Source organism: Peromyscus maniculatus, chromosome 22 (assembly GCF_049852395.1).
Source record: "Peromyscus maniculatus bairdii isolate BWxNUB_F1_BW_parent chromosome 22, HU_Pman_BW_mat_3.1, whole genome shotgun sequence".
NCBI classification, from domain to species: Eukaryota; Metazoa; Chordata; class Mammalia; order Rodentia; family Cricetidae; genus Peromyscus; species Peromyscus maniculatus.
The window spans coordinates 17,693,716-17,711,640 of record NC_134873.1 but is presented as its reverse complement, the minus strand read 5'-3'; the positions used below and the strand labels follow the sequence as shown (position 1 = coordinate 17,711,640).

Sequence of the window (17,925 nt, the reverse complement as noted above, 5' to 3'; positions counted from 1 at the left end):
CTGGATGAATTTGAAAGTAGAGGAAATTGGATTAAGTGATAATCACTGTAGTTGGGATAATTGATAAATTAACAAAGTTTTACCCTGACTGAGCTCTGTGTTTGGGTGGGGTATTGAGTAAGTAGATGGCAGAGGTCTTCAGAGAGAACCATGTCATCAGATCTATGTGTTATGATTTTTATGAAAAGGAGATTACAGTTTGGTGTAGGAACTCAGAGTAGTAATATAGGTAGACACAAGACATTTGAGGCACAGAACACGTTGCATTTGGTATGTGTAAAACAGTGGGTGAGAAATGATTCTAAGATCATGAGCCGTTGATCCCAAGGGGATCACAAGTTTTTTGCAAAAAGAAGATAATTATATTTGTATTTCAGATACTTGTTGAACCTACAGGTCAAGATGTCTGGCTGGCAACTAACTCTATAAAAGCTGTCCTGCATTTTGAAAGAAGGAATATAAAAATATGGGGTCTGTATTTTAAGAAAGTGTATAACATAAGAGATGGATTAGAGAGAAAAATTTAAGTGGAAAAATACTGTTCTTGCTCAATCGGACTTAATGGCCTTGGGTAGATGTCATGTGGTGCCAGTTAGATGGAGGGCAATTTTTTTGTGTTTGTCAGTTCAATTTTTAATGTGATAAAAATAATTATATGGGATAACAAAGTATTGATGGAAAGAAAATCCATAAGAAATAACATTCATTTATCCATTTATTTATATAAGCTTTTTGTACTATGTAAACACATAGTAACTAGTACTGAGCTCTCATAAAGGCTATGTTGTGAACATTTAATATTAATTAGCTCATTTAATTTCTGTGTGCTCTTTTAAGGTAGGTGCTATCACCCCACCTTAGACACTGAAATGAGGTTATGGGAGATTGAGACTAAGGCTGTGTAACTGGGAGAAGATGAAGCCAGAGAGCCCTGCATCACTAGCCTTTCGTATGCTGCTACTCTTTTCTCACATGAAATGGTCATAGTTATGCTGTCTGTTTAATATTCTCATTATTCAGAGCTGAAACTAAAGAGATTGATGTGATTCTTTAAAAAACAAACAACAGGCTGTGCGGTGGTGGCGCACGCCTTTAATTGCCCACCTTTAAAGCACTCGGAGGCAGAGGTAGTTGGATCTCTGTGAGTTCGAAGCCATCCTGGTCTACAAAAGAGAGTTCCAGGACAGCCAGAGCTGTTACGCAGAGAAACCCTGTCTCAAAAAACCACATAACGAAACAAAAACTCCTTTTCTTGATGCTACTCATTAACCAATATTGAGGACCCAGTTAGGTGAAAATAATGTGATAATCTTGTTCTCCTGACTTTAATTCTAGAATTGAATTCAGAATACATAGGGCAACCCACCCCACCCCACCCCACCCCACCCCCGACACAAATATGTCTAACAAAATCATTATTAGCTTTTTAAACCTGAACATTACGTCTTTTACCTGGATTTACGGCTACCAATTTTCTGTAACTTAAACATATGTGGTACCTGCATATGAATGTTGTGTATAATTTTTATCTTCTGGGTGTAGGTGGAAAATTAATTTATTTGACCAAAAAAAGGGGGAAGTATCAGGATTTCAGCTAATATTGGTGGTTTTACTATTTTATAATAGTAAAAATTAATCAGTTAAGTTACTGTATTACATACTAGAAATTTAGTTTGGATTTGCTAAAATGGTAATAATCCTAACAGGATGCCTACATTTTCAGAAAGATGTGCCAGATGGAGTGAAAGAGCTGTCAGAAGGTTCAGAAGAAAGCAGTGATGGTCAGTCAGATTCTCAGAGCTCTGAGAACAGCAGCAGCAGTGATGGCGGCAGCCACAAAGAGGGGAGAAAGAGCAGGTGGAAGAGGAAAGGTAATCCCCACTGCTGCAGGGCAGTGCCTTCTCGCTCTCGACCATCCGCCTCTTCTTTCCCTGTAGCCTAGTGCTCTGCCTGGTTGCCTGCAGGGGCGGAAGCGTCTGTATTTCACCTGCTGGACACAGTGCAGCAGCCGCCAGCTTCATGGACCTTTTGGACTGTGTGACTGAGAAATTTTCAAAAATAGACTTTTCTAGTCGGGCATGGGGGCACGTGCCTTTAATCCCAGCACTTGGGAGGCAGGCAGGCAGATCTCTGTGAGTTCGAGGTCAGCCTAGTCTACAGAGTGAGTTCCAGGACAGCCAGGGCGACACAGAGAAACCCTGTCTCAAAAACCAAAATGAAACAGACAAATCTGTGTCTATATATAAATCTCTCTCTATGTAGATATCTATATATATGCTTTTAGGAGCTGGGAGATTGCTCTGTGGCTAATATGCTGTGTGAGCATAAAGAACCGAGTTTGGATCCCTAGCACATACGGATATATAACACCAGTAAAGGGGATGAGGAATTATGCATTTCCTGGGGCTCGCTGGCCATGCAGCCTAGCCAGCACTATGAGCTCCAGGTTCAATGAGAGATCCTGTCAGAGAGAGAGAGAGAGAGAGAGAGAGAGAGAGAGATGAAAGAGGGGGTGTGTTGGTGGGGTTGTTCTGGGAGCTGTAATACGGGAATATATAATGAGCATAAGGACCACAGTTCGAGTCCCAGAATGTTGGCCAGGCATGACAGCTGCCTGTAATCTCAGCCAGCACTTAAGCAAAGACAGGATCCTGGTTAGCTAGACTAGCTCAAGTCGACAAGCTGAGGGTTTAGTGAGAGATCCTGCCTTGATAGAAAGTGGAGAGTACTCAAGGAAGACGCCAACATCAGTGTTGAGCCTCTGCACACATCCGACCTGCACACTACACATACATCTATAAGGGAGAAAACCCATGGAGAGTGGTCACGATAGACACTTAAATACATGCATGCATCCACACAAAAAATGTCCTTTTGGAGAACACTTTTAGATTCGGGTTGATAAGTACAGTGTTTCCATTTGCTTTCTACTTGTTCATATGCACAGACTTGCTCACATCAGGTTTTGCTGCTTTGTGCTTTTTTGCTTACATGTGTTATATTCTTGGCTTTTTGGAACAGGGTCTCACCATGTAGCACTGGTTTATAATTGGATATGTAGACTGGGCTGGCATTCAATTGGTTAATCATCATGCCTCTGCCTCTTGAGTGCTCAAACTACAGACTGGAAGTTATGTTTTGGAGTTGTGTTTTAGCAGTCAGGTTTGTCCCATGTCTCTTCTATGTTTGTTACTTGTACTTGGTAATGTGTACTAGCACATTCTTATCATCCGGGTTCTATTTCCACCGGAATTCGCTCTTGGTAGTGTACTTTCTAAAACTTGGGACAGATGCGTTATTTACAAAGACATGTGTGCACACAAATGCCATACAGTGTATTTTCACTGCCCCGTCCACATAGTCTTCTGGCTGACTTCTGATCTTTTCTACTATCTGCATGGTTTTGTCTTTTTGAGACTATCAGAAAGTTGGAACCTTTTCAAATGGACATTGTTTTATTTATTTATTTATTTATTTTTAGTTTTTTTTTGTTTTTTGAGACAGGGTTTCTCTGTGTAGCCTTGGCTGTCCTGGATCTCGCTCTGTAGACCAGGCCTGCCTTGAACTCACAGATCCACTGCCTGGCATTAAATGGGCATTATTTTAAAACTGACATTACAATTTTTTTTCTGAGTGTGTTCTTGTACACACCTTCATTCACATGTGCACTGGTGCCATGACAGTTGTATACAGATGAGAGGACATCTTACAGGAATTGATTCTCTCCTTTTAACCATGTGAGTCTTAGGGATCAAACTCAATTGTCAAGCATGGCGACAAGGTGTTTTCCAACCAAACCACCTCACTGGCTCCAGATTGGCATCTTTAATTTAGTAATGTGTGTTGGAGATTTCTCCATGCATTTTCATGGCTTATGGTACATTGCCTTGTGGAACTAAATAGTATTTGACATGATTTGCATATAGCCATTCACCAACTAAAAGATGTATTTGTTACTTCATGTTTTACCATTTATGAGTGAAAACTACTATGAACTTTGTTTTTCTGTGGGCACATGTTGTCTTTGTGTAAATTCACAAGAGTGTGACTGATGCATTGTGATGAGTATGTTAAATGTTGTAAAACGCTGCCACACTACTACAGTGAATGGCAGTTGCTGTTGCTTTGAATCTTTACCAGCAGTTCGTATTGTCTGCCAGTCTTCTAGACTTTGGCCATTCTAATGGTGCGCATCTGTCTGTCACTGCTGTCATTTGTATTTCCCTGATTGCATGTATGGAGAAGTCTTTCTGCATGCTTATTTTCCATTTGAATAGGCTCTTTGGTGAGAAGTGTGCCCTGGTTCTTGGCCCATTTTTGTTAAGGTTAGGATGTCAGGGTTTTTTTGTTTGTTTGTTTTTTGTTTTCTAATAATTGGCCTTCAGGAGTTCATTGTTCATTTTGAATAGTATTTTTTTTAAAGATTTATTTTCATTTTATGTGTATTTAAGTTTTATCTGAGTGTATGTTTGTATCATGTGCGTACCTGGTGCCCACAGATGCCAGAAGAGGGCATTGGATCCCCCCGGGACTGGAGTTATGGATGGTGATGAGCCGCCATTGTGGGTGCTGGGAGTTGAACCTGGGTCCTCTGCAAGAGCAGCCAGTGCTCTTTACTGCTGAGCCCGCTCTCTAGCCCTGGATTATAGTCTTTTATTTGGTAAGGTTTTTTTCTGTATATTTTCTCAAAAACTATAGTCCTTCCCCCTTTGGCAGTTTTCCCCTCTCCAAATGTGTGTGTGTTCGTATGTATGTGGATATGAGACATGCTCGTGCATGCCAGTGTCAAGATCAGAAGACAGCATTCAGGAGTTGGCTCTCACTACTTACACCTTATTGGAGGCAGAATCTCTCTTATTTCTGCCACTGCCCCGAAGCTTCTGGGCAGCTCCTCTGTCTTTACCTCCATTTTGCCTTCGGAACGCTGGGATTGTAGGTCAGTGCTTCCAGATCTGCTTTTTATGAGTCTCAGAGATCTGACTCACGTTGTCAGGTTTTTGGCAAGGACTGGTACCCGTTGAGCCATCTCTCTAGTCCTGGATCTGGCAGTTTCTTTTTACAAAGCAGAAGTTTTTCATTTGAATGTAGTCCAGTTTATCAGTCCTTTGTTTTGTGATCTTGAGCCTTTGGTATTGTATCTAAAAGTGATGACCAAGTCTAGGCTCACCTACATTTTCTTCTATATCTTCTAGAAGTTTTATCATCTTGAGTTTTAAGTCTGTGATTAATTTTAATTCTTTTTGTTTTTTTAAAGATTTATTTATTTACATATTTTATGCATATGAGTATTCTATTTGCATGTATGTTTGCATGACAGTAGAGGGCACCAGATCTCATTACAGTTGGTTGTGAGCCACCAAGTGGTTGCTGGGAATTGAACCCAGGTCCTCTGGAAGAGCAGCTAGTGCTCTTAACCACTGAGCCATTTCTCCAGGTCCTAATTTTAATTGTTAAAAAATGTTGAGTATGTGTGTGCTGTGTGCATGGGGGGCAGACAGAGCGAAAGAGGGACTAGCTGGCCTGGGTCTACGCCACGGTGCAGTTTGGAGGTCATTGGACGACTTTGTTCAGTCCTTCCACCGCTCTGTGGATTTCCGGCACCGTCCTCAGACCGTGGTGCTTATGCTGCCGTCATCACCTTTCCTTGCTGAGCCGTCTCACCAACCTCAGTTTGAGGTCATTGTTGAGGTAAACCTGCATCTTGCAGTGAGGATATGCAGTTAGCTGGGTATGGTGGTGCACACACACCTTTAGTCCCAGCACTCGGGAGACAGATGCAGCCAGATATGAATTCAAGGCCAGCCAGAGCTACATAATGAGATCTTACCACAAAAAAGAAAAAAAAAGTGCAAGTTTTATTTTTATTTAACTTAAATGGTGAAATGAGTTGGACAACATTCTAAATTTTTACCTTAATTTATTCTTAGCTGTGACCGTCATAGATGCTTTACCATTACTTATTTGTAACTCTTGTCTGATTCTGGTCCCAGGCTTGGAGCACTGGCTGTTCTCAGCTCTCTCCTTACTAGGAAAAGAATGTTCATTACTACTAGCTAACACCAGATGTAGTCTGCCTGTCTTTGCTCTCATACCATTTGATATCTTTTCATAGCGAACCTAAGACACGTAAGGAATAATGGCTATATGACAACCCTTTCCCTGGAAGGCTTTTCTGTTATGAATAACATTTTACCATCTATTCTTGTTAATCTCTAGCTTTTTGTTAGATTCTGTTTGAAGAGGGGAAATTTTAGACTTCTGAATACCTTATGGGGTATTGATTTTCCTGCGTAGAGTAGACATTCAGTTTTCTCCAGTTTTAATATCTTCTAAGTTGAATTATGCTTCCCGTAATCATAGACTTGTTAATTTTAACTGCCTTGAGAACTGTTGATGTGCCATATCAGAAAAATAGGTGGGTTTTTTTGTTGTTGTTGTTTTTGTTTTTTTACTTCCTTCTCTTTATCCCCAATCTAGTGGTTGTGCTACTCTTGGGGAGCATGGAAATAATTCATTAACTTACTCATTTATGTTCTCTGGTATAACTACTATGCATACAGTTCAAGAAAACTAATCCCATAATCTTAGTTTACAAGTTCATTGGAGAGGCACCAAACTTCAGTTATCAGACACAAATGAGATGAAAACAAAATGAAATAGGGCCTTCTTGCAAATCCTTGATAAATAATTTCAGAATGATCCCTGATAATGATGAACAGCAGCTGTGGCCCAGGTCTTTTATTCTAAAAAAATCCCCCCACCCCCCAGACATGGTTCCACTGTGTAGCCTGGCTATCCTGGAACTCACGCTATAGACCAGGCTGATCTCAAACTCACAGAGATCTGCCTGCTTCTGCCTCCCAAGTGCTGGGACTAAAGGCTGGGCTCCCACTGCCTGGCCATTCTGCAGATTTTTTAAACCCCCGATTTGGGAAGGCTAATGCTACAGGTGAAAGGGGCTTTGTCTTTTCTCCACTTCTCTCCAGCTTCAACTTTTCTCTATAAGTTTGAAAATTATAGAACAAAGCCAAGACATCAGGCAAGGGAAATACCTAGCAAGATTCATATTTTCTAGGTGGCTTCATAAACAAGAAGATCAACATTAAAGGTGGCCAGTTTAAACTGTGAACAAAAATCATTGTCTTTGGAATGTATTGGAACATCTTTATTTGGGGATGGAGTGCTCACATGTTCTCACATAGCCCAGGCTAGTCTGGAACTGACTATTTAGCCAGAGCTGGCTGTGAACTCCTAGCTTTCTTGCCTCTACCTCCCAAGAGCTGGAGTGACAAGCAGATTACCCCATCTGGCTTTATTTTTACTTTTTTGGTTTTTGAGACAAGTCTCACTGTGTAGCTGTGGCTGGCCTGGAACTTGCTAAATAGATATCAATAAGCCGGGCTCATTCCTACCTTTTAAGAGTCACACATGCAGGGCTGGGGTGATGGCTCAGCAGTTAGTGCACTTGTTGTTCTCGCAGAGGATCTGGTTCCTTTCCCAGCACTCACATAGCCGCTCACAACCATCTGTAAGTTCATTAGGGGATCCCATGCCCCTTCCTGGCCCCACACAGTGCACAGGTATACATGGAAGCAAAGTACCCGTTCATGTAAAATGAAGATGGTTTTTTTTTTTGTTCTTTTAAATAAATTTTTGAAAAAAGCTACACCTGGTGCAGCGACCCTTTGAGCAGTGGCTCTTGTTGCTGGTGCATTTGTCTGTTAATGGCCATGCCAAAAAATTAAGGTAAGTTCAAATAATGCAGAAATACCTTAAATAACAATCATAAAATTCCACTGTCAGTAGCTCCGTAGGTAAATTTGAATAGTATAACCTTATTCTACATCCTACATAATAATAGATGTTGACAACTAGGTAATAGCAAATTCAGCATTGTTTTTGATCTGCTTTTGATTCATCGCTCTTCTAGAAATGAGTATCGTGTCGGCTGTTTCTCCTTGAATTATACTCTGATGAGACAGTCTCTGAAGTTATCAAAATAATTTCTCCAATACTAATTGTTGCTGTTCATTTTTCTTATTTGGGGCTTTGACTCTGAGTTTGACATCATGATTTCAAATGCATTGTAAGACAGGAAGAACATTGAGATAGTATCAAAAACCCACTTCCTTTTTATGTGCAAAAATACAGAGCTCTGACAGCAAAACTGATACTTTTAGTTGAAAATTGATAGAAACTCTTGATATTTATACCTTTCAGCCAAATAGGAACAGACTAGAACTCAGAAACTCAGTCCAGTATTGAATCTAGCTTATTGATTTATATGTAAAGTAGAGGAAATTACTAGTTTCTAGCTTTGGTTCTTAGCTTTCAGACAGGAAACATGTTCAGAGAAGAGCTTAATGGAATTTCAAGTCAAGGTAAGGTGGAATGATGTCAGAAAAACTACTAATAAAATCAACTGTCTCTCTTACTGTTTTTTGGTCATAGCTAAGGGAAATTTCTGTCTTTCCCCCCAAATATGTTATAAATACTATAATATGAAACAGCTGCATGGATAATTGTTGTTTGTTTTGTTTTCTCCCTTAGAGACAGGATCTCGTTATATAACCCTGGCTGTCCTGGAACTTATGTAGAGCAGACAGACTAGCTTTGAACTGACAGATTCTCCTGCCTCTGCCTCCCAAGTGCTGGGATTTAAGACGCTGCATGGTTATAGTTTTTATCTTGTTATAAGGAAAAGTTGTGAGGTTTGGTTTGCTTTTGCTATTTTTAAGAAAAAAAAAAAAAGAGTCAGTGAAATATTCCTTTTCATTGTAAGGGATCCCTGTTTCCCAGAGCACATTACTGTTAGCATATAGTCAAGACTTTTTTTTTTTTTAATCAGTAATTTGCTAACAGGAGTTAGAAAATATGGTAAATCCACTAGCCCTCTGGCATTTTTTTATATGTGCTAAGTTACTGAATGGGGAAGATTGGGTTCTCTTTCAAGTACATCCTAGAAACGAAACTTGTGACAAAGTTAACTTAGGTTGAAAGACTTCTGGGAGCTGTTCTTGTTGATAGTGGCTGAGGTGAAGGTTTGGGCACAGCCTGTGTTAAAGATGGCTGTACTATTAGGACTGAGGCTTTAAGGATAACCAGAAGCAAGGGAAAAAGCTTCTGTCTCCCAAGTGATAGAATTAAAGGCCTGTGCCACCAGGCCAGGCTTGATTTTTATTTGAACATTTTAAATGTATGTTTCAAATGTCTGTAAGTTGATAGTAATACTTTAAAAACTTACGCCAGTTGTGGTGGTGGTGGTGATGGTGCACTCCTTTAATCCCAGCACTTGGGAGGCAGAGGCTGGTGGGTGGATATCCATGAGTTTGAGACCAGCATGGTCTACAAAGCAAGTTCCAGGACAGCCAGGGTTACACAGAGAAACACTCTCAGAAACAGAACAAAACAAAACAAAACTTAGTTACTATATGGTTCCTGAAGCAGCAAATTACCACAAACTGTGTGGCTTAAGTAACACAAATTTGTTCTCTCACAGTTCTGAAAGTCAGTTTGTAAGCCCAGGGGTCAGCAAGGAAGCTATCCCTCCAGAGGCTTTCAGAGAGACTCTTCTGTTCCTTGCCTTTTCTGGCTTTCTGTGATGGCCAACTAACTTGCATTATGGCCACTTTATTCTGACCTGGCTTTTTCTTCACCTTCTCTGAATCTGTCTTCACTATGTCTCTTATAAAAATACTTTGTTGTGTGGGATGTGATAACACACAACTTTAATACCAATGCTTGGGAGGCAGAGGCAGGTGGATCTCTCTGAGTTCAAGGCCAGCTAGGGCTGTAAATTGAGACCCTGTCTTGAAAAGTAAAAAATATGTTGTTAAGACTGACTGGCATAATCTAGGTAATATAATCATAAGATACTTAGTCCTTTCACCAATAAAGCAATGTTCGCAGGCTCTGAGAATTCGGATATTAGCACATGTTTTCAGTGGTCACCACTGTCAGCTATTCCAGGTACTTATTCATTGTTCTGAAAATAAAATTTAAATCTTGCCTTTGCTCCATACTAGCTTTGTATCTTTTCTCAAGCTGATTCAGTTTTTTGATAAGTAAATATAGGTTATGAGAACTTATATAGCAGCCAGTGTGTATCTTTGTACTATTTTATTTGCACAGAAAAGAATGTAATGATACAAACCTAGTTATTTAGATTTAGTTATCACTGGAAATAGAATTTCAGGAGCTTGGAATAGAAAATAGAACTTATGCTTTTGTTAGAACATAGAAGGTGCTTTTTTTTAAAGCTGATTGTTATATCAGTTCCTTCCCATGTATATAAACATGATAGTTATGAAGATGAGGATACAGAACCAAAGTTAAATTGTCTTAATATTAGAACATTTAAGAGTAAAGTTGTATGTTGTACTCTAGGCGTTGCTTATTTTACTATGTATATTTCTTATTTTTGTGTCAGTTAGATATCTAGCAGCACATACTTCATGTGTCTTAAATCTTCATGGTCTTAACCAATACCATTTTGCTATAAATGTTTTCAGGTCAAGTATTTAAAAAGAAAATATTAGGCAAAGTGTATTCTTCAAGAGTCATCTCTAGGTTCTTTCCTCTCTTAAATTGAACTTTCCTTGCTCTCACATGAGATGTCTGAACCAACAATTTTCATCTTTCTCCTTAACTAACATAAAATGTATTCATTGATCTTGTAGAAGACATGAGTTTGTTTCCCAGCATCCACAATTGGGCTGCCCACAGTGCCTATAACTCCATCACTAGAGGATCTGATGCTCTCTTTTGGCCTCCATGGGCAATGTCCTCAGATGTATGCATATGTGTTCGTGATCATGTGTGTGTGCATACACACACACACACACACACACACACACACACACACACACACACACCTTATTTTAAAATGGGGCTGGATCGATGGCTCAACAGAGTACTGGCTGCTCTTCCAGAGGACCCGGGTTTAATATCTATCACCCGCCCATGGCACCTCACAACTATCTGTAACCTCTTTCCAGGTGATGCCACACCCTCTTCTGGCCTCTGTGGGCAACAGGCATTACATGGATGTAAAAAATAAAATTTTAAAATGTGCTCACATGATATTAAGTTTTATAGAGCATAAACATGTGCCTGCCATGACTTCAGTGTGGTCCATTTCAGGCTATGCACAGCAGATACGGACGGCATAGGAAGTGGTTGTTTCCAGTAGAGAAGTCTTCAAAACCCGTCTTGAACAGATAGGCTGAAAACTTGGGACCTGAGGGAAGGAGTGACAGGGTTGAAACAGTGGAAGAATTTTAAAGCAGAAATGGCCTTTTTGTCTTCAATTTAAACCTTTCATAACTTCCCACCATGTTGTCATTATTCATCTTCAAGTTTACCTTAGGACCATAGATACTACAGTTCTAATTTGATAACATGGCTCCTTTAATCAGTTCTAATATAGTAAACAATGAGAAGTCATCTATACTAATACTCGCCCCTTCCCCGTCCTATCATCCTGCACTAGAACTTTCTGAGGAAATAAACTGAAAGGGGAGACTGTTTGCAGGACAACTCCAAAGAGAAGATCCTTTCCTAAAGTGTTTGGTCACAGTTGTTAACAGGTAGCAGCATATGATCTGGGGAAGGAGTGGTGCTTGATATCAACTCTGATAACAAATGTTTCCTTGTCAATTTTTCCCTAGTATCATCTAGACTGTCACAGCCATCCTCTCCTCAGTCAGGCTGCCCATCACCTACCATTCCAGCAAGTAAAGTCATTTCTCCATCACAGAAGCACAGCAAAAAAGCATTAAAACAGGTAAGCATTAAGTCTCTGTTTATCAGAAGAATAATCTCTCCAATTAAAAATAATTAGGAGTGAGTTCGAGGCCAGCCTGGGCTACCAAGTGAGCTCCAGGAAAGGCGCAAAGCTACACAGAGAAACCCTGTCTCGAAAAAACCAAAAAAAAAAAAAAAAAAAAAATAATAATAATAATTAGGAAAGCTGGGCTGTGGTGGCACATGCCTATAATCTCAGCATTCAGAAGACAGACAGGTAGATCTCTATGAGTTTTGAAGATCTCTGTGAGTTTGAGGCCAGCCTGGTCTACAGAATGCGTTCCAGGACAGCCAGGGCTACAGAGAGAAAGCCTGTCTAGAAAAAACAAACAAACAAACAAACAAACAACAAAAAAAAAACGAATAATTAATAATAATGAGAGCTACATGGTGTTTCACACCTTTAGTTCTGTCGTGTAATGGACAATGATGTATCGAGGTCCTTTTTCAATAAGACACTTCATCAAATCTTCTGTTAATTACTGAAAATTGTTTGAAAACTTTAGATTGATGTCTTCACAGGGTAAATGTCTGCAATCGGCTAATTTGCTGCTAGTAACTTTTGTACTCTGTCTCACCCATTGTATGTAGGTTTAACATGGTTTTGAAGACCCAGATTTTTTCCTAGTTTGCTGAGGTATGTGTTCTGAATCATGAATAGGTGTTTACATTTTAAGAGCTTTTCTTATGTGTGTCTGGTTATTTTGGGGGTACTGAGGATGAAACCCATCACTCAGTGAGCAAATACTTCTCACACTGAGCCACATTCCCAATCCTCAGGTTGGTTTGCTTTGGAGCTTACTGCAATGATTAGGTAGATTTTTTACTTTTAATCTTATATATAGAATCATATTGGTAGATTTTTTTAATATTGTACTAATTCTAAGTATGGAATAGAACCTATGTGTTTATTCTTAAAAAAAAAATAGCTTATGCAAATTTTTTTTTTAAATTTTAGTTTTTAAGCCAGGTGTGGTGGCGCATGCCTTTAAGAACACTCCAGGGCCAGGCAGATCTCTGTGAATTTGAGGCCAGCCTGGACTACAAAGTGAATTCCAGGACAGCTAGGGCTGTTACACAGAGACACCTGTCTCAAAAAACCATAAATAAATAATAACTGAGTTTCTAGTCAGCTGTTGTTTTGTAGCACACATCTGTAATCCTATTACATTGGAGGCTGAGGGAGGGAGGGAAGAGTTGAAACCATCCTGGATTGTACAGTAGCAAGACCCTGTCTTGCAGCATTCTTCTACTGTAGTGCAGTTTTGAAATACATCATAAAATAAACTGTGTAGTTGTTTATTTTATTCTAGATTTGGGGAGAAAGTTGTAGAAATTGTCTTTACTCCCTAGGTTGAATGAATAGTATGTAAGACTCCTTTTCCTTGAATTATACTGTTCTTTGTTGTTATTATATTAGTCAATTGCTTTGTCTCCTTTTGTATCAATTTTGGAGATTTTTCTTAGAAAATGGTCCATTTCTGTGCCAGTAAAGTTGCTCAGCTGGTAAAAGCACTTACCCCCGAACCTGAAACCCTGAGTTGATTCCTGGAACCCACATGGTGGAAAAGAAAACTACCTCCTTGGCATTGTTTCTGACTTTTATATACATGCCCCCCCCAACTCTATAATATAATAAATAATAATATAAAAAAGTAAAAAATTTTTTACCTGGTTTATTGCATGTACTGCTATAAAGTTATATAATGTTTTGTTTTTTCATTTGTCCTTGTTCATTTCTTTGTTCCCATTGTTAATTGCCAGTTGAGTTTTCTGTTTTATTGGAATTTTCAAAGAACTGGCTTTGGATTGGTTTTTTTTTTTTCAAGATAACTCCTTGCTGTGTTGTTTGGATTGGCTCAATATGCATTCCAGGTTGCTTTTCCCCCCTTCTTTTTCTCTTTTTTTCTTTCTTGAAATGCTTTGTCTGGCAGCATAGTCACATAATCCCAGTACTCCGGAGGCTGTAGCAGGAGGATTCTAATTTCAAGGCAGCCTGGGTTATATAGCAGCTTCTTCCAAGAAGAATCTAATAATCAATAAGTACAAACTGACATAATTTTAGTCTCATAATTTGGTATGAACTAGGAGATTGTATTATATCAAGAATTGACAAGTAAGGAGACAATGGTTACTCCTGTACTGATGCAGTATAGTAAAAAACAGTCATTAAATACAAATGATTGAATATAGGACCTCGTGCGTGCTAGGCAAGTACTCTGTCCCTGAGCTATATACCCAGCCACTATAGCTTTATTGGAGAAAATTTTATAATACCTATTAAATTTTAAATGTACATGCTTCATGAACATGTGATTAAACATTTTAGTGCTTATGTTAAGAAAGATACACAGAAAAATATTAGCATAAAAATTTATTAATAGTAAGAAATAGCAAATGGCCTAACTGGGATTAAAGTCGTGTGCCAACACCACTCGGCTCCATCTTTTTATTTTTTAAGATTGATTGATTTATTTATTATGTATACAGTGTTCTGCCTGCATGTATGATGTCTGCAGGCCAGTAGAGGGCACCAGATCTCATTATGGATGGTTGTGAGCCACCATGTGGTTGCTGGGAATTGAACTCAGAACCTTTGGAAGAGCAGCCAGTGCTCTTTAACTGCTGAACCATCTCTCCAGCCCTCATGTGCCTTCTTACAGAACTAGAAAACAATTTTAAAATTCATATGGAAACATAAGACCCTGAATATGAATAGCCAAAGCAATTCTAGGCAATAAGATTGCTGGGAGCATTACTGTACTTGATTTCAAGTTGTGCTACAGAGCCATTGTAACAAAAACATGATACTGACATACATACAGATCGATGAAACTGAATAGAGGACGTACAATGTAAATCCACAGCTGTAACCCTCTGCCTTTTGAAAAAGCACCAGAAATAGACAGTGGAGAAAAGACAGCCTCTTAACAGATGATTCTGGGCAAACTACGTATCCATGTGTAGAAGAACACGATTAGATCCCTTTTGGAAATACTAACTCCCAATGGATGGAAAGACCCTAATATAAGACTTGAAACATTTAGAAGAACAAGGAGAAACAATTCCAGGGCATATGCAAGGACTTTCTGAAATCAGTAGAGGTTTCCCAAAAGATTTAAATTGCGGGGCTAGAGCGATGACTCCGCAGTTAGGAATGCTGGCTGCTCTTGCCGAGGACTGGCTAACCCCCGCTTGTCAGTCCAGTTCCAGTGGGGTCAAATGCACTCTCTGGCCTCCACAGACTCATGTGCACAGACACATGCAGACCCAACACCCATTCACATAGAATACAAATAAACCTAAAGAAAAGTAAAAACAGATTTACCATATAACCCAGCTAAGTAGCTTGGTATCAGTTCTGTGACACCCTCTCCCCCAGGGGGAAGAAAAGCGCTGTCTAAACAGCTTAAGGGAGGAACAGTTTATTCTGGTTTTCATTTACATGCCTGTCATGAGAGGTCTGGCTTGATGTGAAAGACATGCGGCAGCTGCTCTCGCCTACGTTGTGGAGGGTCTTCTCAAATTAGTGAACCCAGTCTAGAAATCCTCATGGACTGGTCCCACATTTGTCTCCTAGAGGAGACTAGATGCTGTCACCTTGATGGTGTTAATGTCACAGATCCTTGAATATTTAGCCCAAGGACTCTGGCAGGAACACCTGCATCCAGTGTTGCTTGCAGCCACATTCCCAATGATGAAGTTGTGGGATCCACCCAGGTGTCCCAACTGGATAAACAGTGTATAGACAATGTCATTTGTTTTCGGCCATACAAAGAACAAACTTAAAGCATTTTCAGAAACATGGATGATAAATAAATGGATTAATCTAGTCCATGAAAAGCAAATACTAGTTTTTCTCTTAGTTTTTGGTGCTTAGGCTGTATATAGACATATAATACCAAGGTTGTACATATAACCTGTGAACAGACACAAAACTGTTTAGGTTACTAAGAAAAGATAAGAAGTAAAATACACTTTATCTACAGTACATACTTACATGAAAATATCCTTAGTTGTATAATGCCTATACATGATAAAAAAAAATACTTGTAAATACTAAGGGCCAATGACATGAGTCACTGGATAGAGATACTGCCAAGCCCAGTGACCTGAGTTTTATCCTTTGGAACCACATGATGAACACCAGCTCCAGAAGTTAGCCTCTGACTGCTACACTCATGCCCCTGTACATACTCTTAGATAAGTTTTACTACAGTATGTAGATAATAGTGCTGTTCACAAAATGCACAAAAGTAGTGCTGTATTTAGTAGAAGTGTGTATGGGAAAGTATAAAGAAGTTTAATAAATAAAATAAATTGACCAGTGCAGTTGGATTGCACATTAAAACTGAAGTGATAGTCAAAAAAGAATTTGGCTTTGAATTTAAATGAATAATTTTTAAAAATGTATTTTTAGCTTTTTATGAAGGATTAGAATTCATAATTTTAATTTTTTGAGATTGAGTGTTAATGTATCATGTTGGCAGACCTGAAACTCAGAAAGATTTTGAGTTTCTGCCTCTGCCTCTTGAAAACTATGATTAAAGATGTGGGCCACCATTCCTGGCCCAGAATCCCCAAACATTTTAAATTATGTGAATTTTAAAGTATTTAGAAGTTGTTTTATTGAAAGTTGTTTGTAGGAGAGGCATAGTGTCACACACAGAGCCGCTGTGTCGGTGTTGGGAAGTGAGCCTGCATCCTCTGCAAGAATCATCTTCTCTGCCCTTTTCATCCGTGTGTGTGTGTGTGTGTGTGTGTGTGTGTGTGTGTGTGTGTGTGTCTTTGTCTTTGCACACACATGCATACACATGGGGTTCAGAGAACAACTTTTGGGAGTCACTTCTTCCACAGTATGGGTTCTAGGGATCCAACTCTGACATCTAGGTTTGAAGACTGGTGCCTTTACCCACTGAGCCGTCTCCCAGACCCTCTTTCTTTTTAAATGGTCACTCTAAATAGTATCATGTTATCTCTATTAATTAAGAACCTCTTAGAAATAAAAATGAGCTGAAATGGCCAGAAGGAATTAACTGCTGTTGTTAGGACCTACACTGCTGTGTCCCTTGCTCTCTGTTTATTTCATTGCGGTAAGTAACTAAGACTATCATTTGGGCAAGTCTCTTCACTCTTACTCAAGGTAATACAGATACTTATTAAACTTATTAAACACCTGTGAAGCATAAATAATACAGATAATTGCTCTTTTCCGTAGAATCAATGCTTAGAATTCTGTTTTCAGAAATGATAAAAGTGTGTAATTCTCAATTAGAAGATTGTAAATCCCTTGCTTTACTGCTGAATTTTAAGTTCTGAAGAAAATCAAATGATTTTTCCTTACTGCTGTATATAATGGAATAATCTCGTCCTCCCAAAGTTCCCAAATTCCATAGGTCCTTTAGGCTTGTGTCAGTTTTGTTAAATTTCGGCTTTTGTTTGTGTTGAGTGGATGTCAGAGTAGTTCTCGACATAAGAGATGCCACTCACTGAACACCAGCTTGGTTCTTACTACCAGTTTTACTTTATAGGCCCTGAAGCAACAGCAGCAGAAGAAGCAGCAGCAGCAGCAGCAGCAGCAATGCAGGCCAAGCATGTCCATCTCCAATCAACACCTCTCTCTCAAGACTATCAAAGCAGCTGGGGACCCTCTACCTGCCAAACCTGGTAGGCAGTTACTAGTCTTCTCTCCCCAATAGAAGTTTCTTTTTATCAGCATATTTGTGCTTTTGATGTTGTGAAATTTTATACTGTATTGTTTATTTTTAAATTGCTATTTTACTAGCATAATCTTTCTGCTGCCACAAAACTGATATAAATCCTAGGATAGGACTGGATGGTGGTGGCACATGCCTTTAATCCCAGCACTGAGAGGCAGAGGCAAGCAGATTTATGACTTCAAGGCCAGCCTAGTCTACAGAACTAGCCAAGGCTACACAGAGAAACCCAATCTCAAAAAACAAAACAACAACAACAAAAAACACACTCAAAAAAATCCTAAGATAAATAGGAAATATTTTCATATAAAATTATTGTATACTTGATTAAAAGTGCAGGAGTGAGATTTAGAAACTTATATTCATTAACCTTATGAATCTGTTGTTTCCAAGGTCAAGGTGA

The 17,925-nt window shown here is 39.2% G+C and overlaps 1 protein-coding gene and 1 long non-coding RNA gene across 4 annotated transcripts in view; one reads left to right on the top strand and one right to left on the bottom strand.

The window, feature by feature from the left end:
* The window catches only part of LOC143270186 (putative Polycomb group protein ASXL2), a 342,260-nt gene that overhangs the window by 284,310 nt on the left and 40,025 nt on the right, over positions 1 to 17,925 (top strand). For all 3 annotated transcript variants that reach the window (XM_076559139.1, XM_076559140.1, XM_076559138.1), the window contains 3 exons: positions 1,724 to 1,871; positions 11,670 to 11,785; positions 17,337 to 17,472. In XM_076559139.1, coding sequence (XP_076415254.1) covers positions 1,724 to 1,871; positions 11,670 to 11,785; positions 17,337 to 17,472 — 400 coding nt within the window. The remainder of the gene's footprint in view (positions 1 to 1,723; positions 1,872 to 11,669; positions 11,786 to 17,336; positions 17,473 to 17,925) is intronic.
* LOC143270199 (uncharacterized) lies at positions 14,165 to 17,346 on the bottom strand. The gene is made up of 2 exons (XR_013047223.1): positions 15,255 to 17,346; positions 14,165 to 15,107 (listed from the first exon to the last, which is right to left on the bottom strand). It is a non-coding gene; the product is annotated as an uncharacterized LOC143270199 (long non-coding RNA).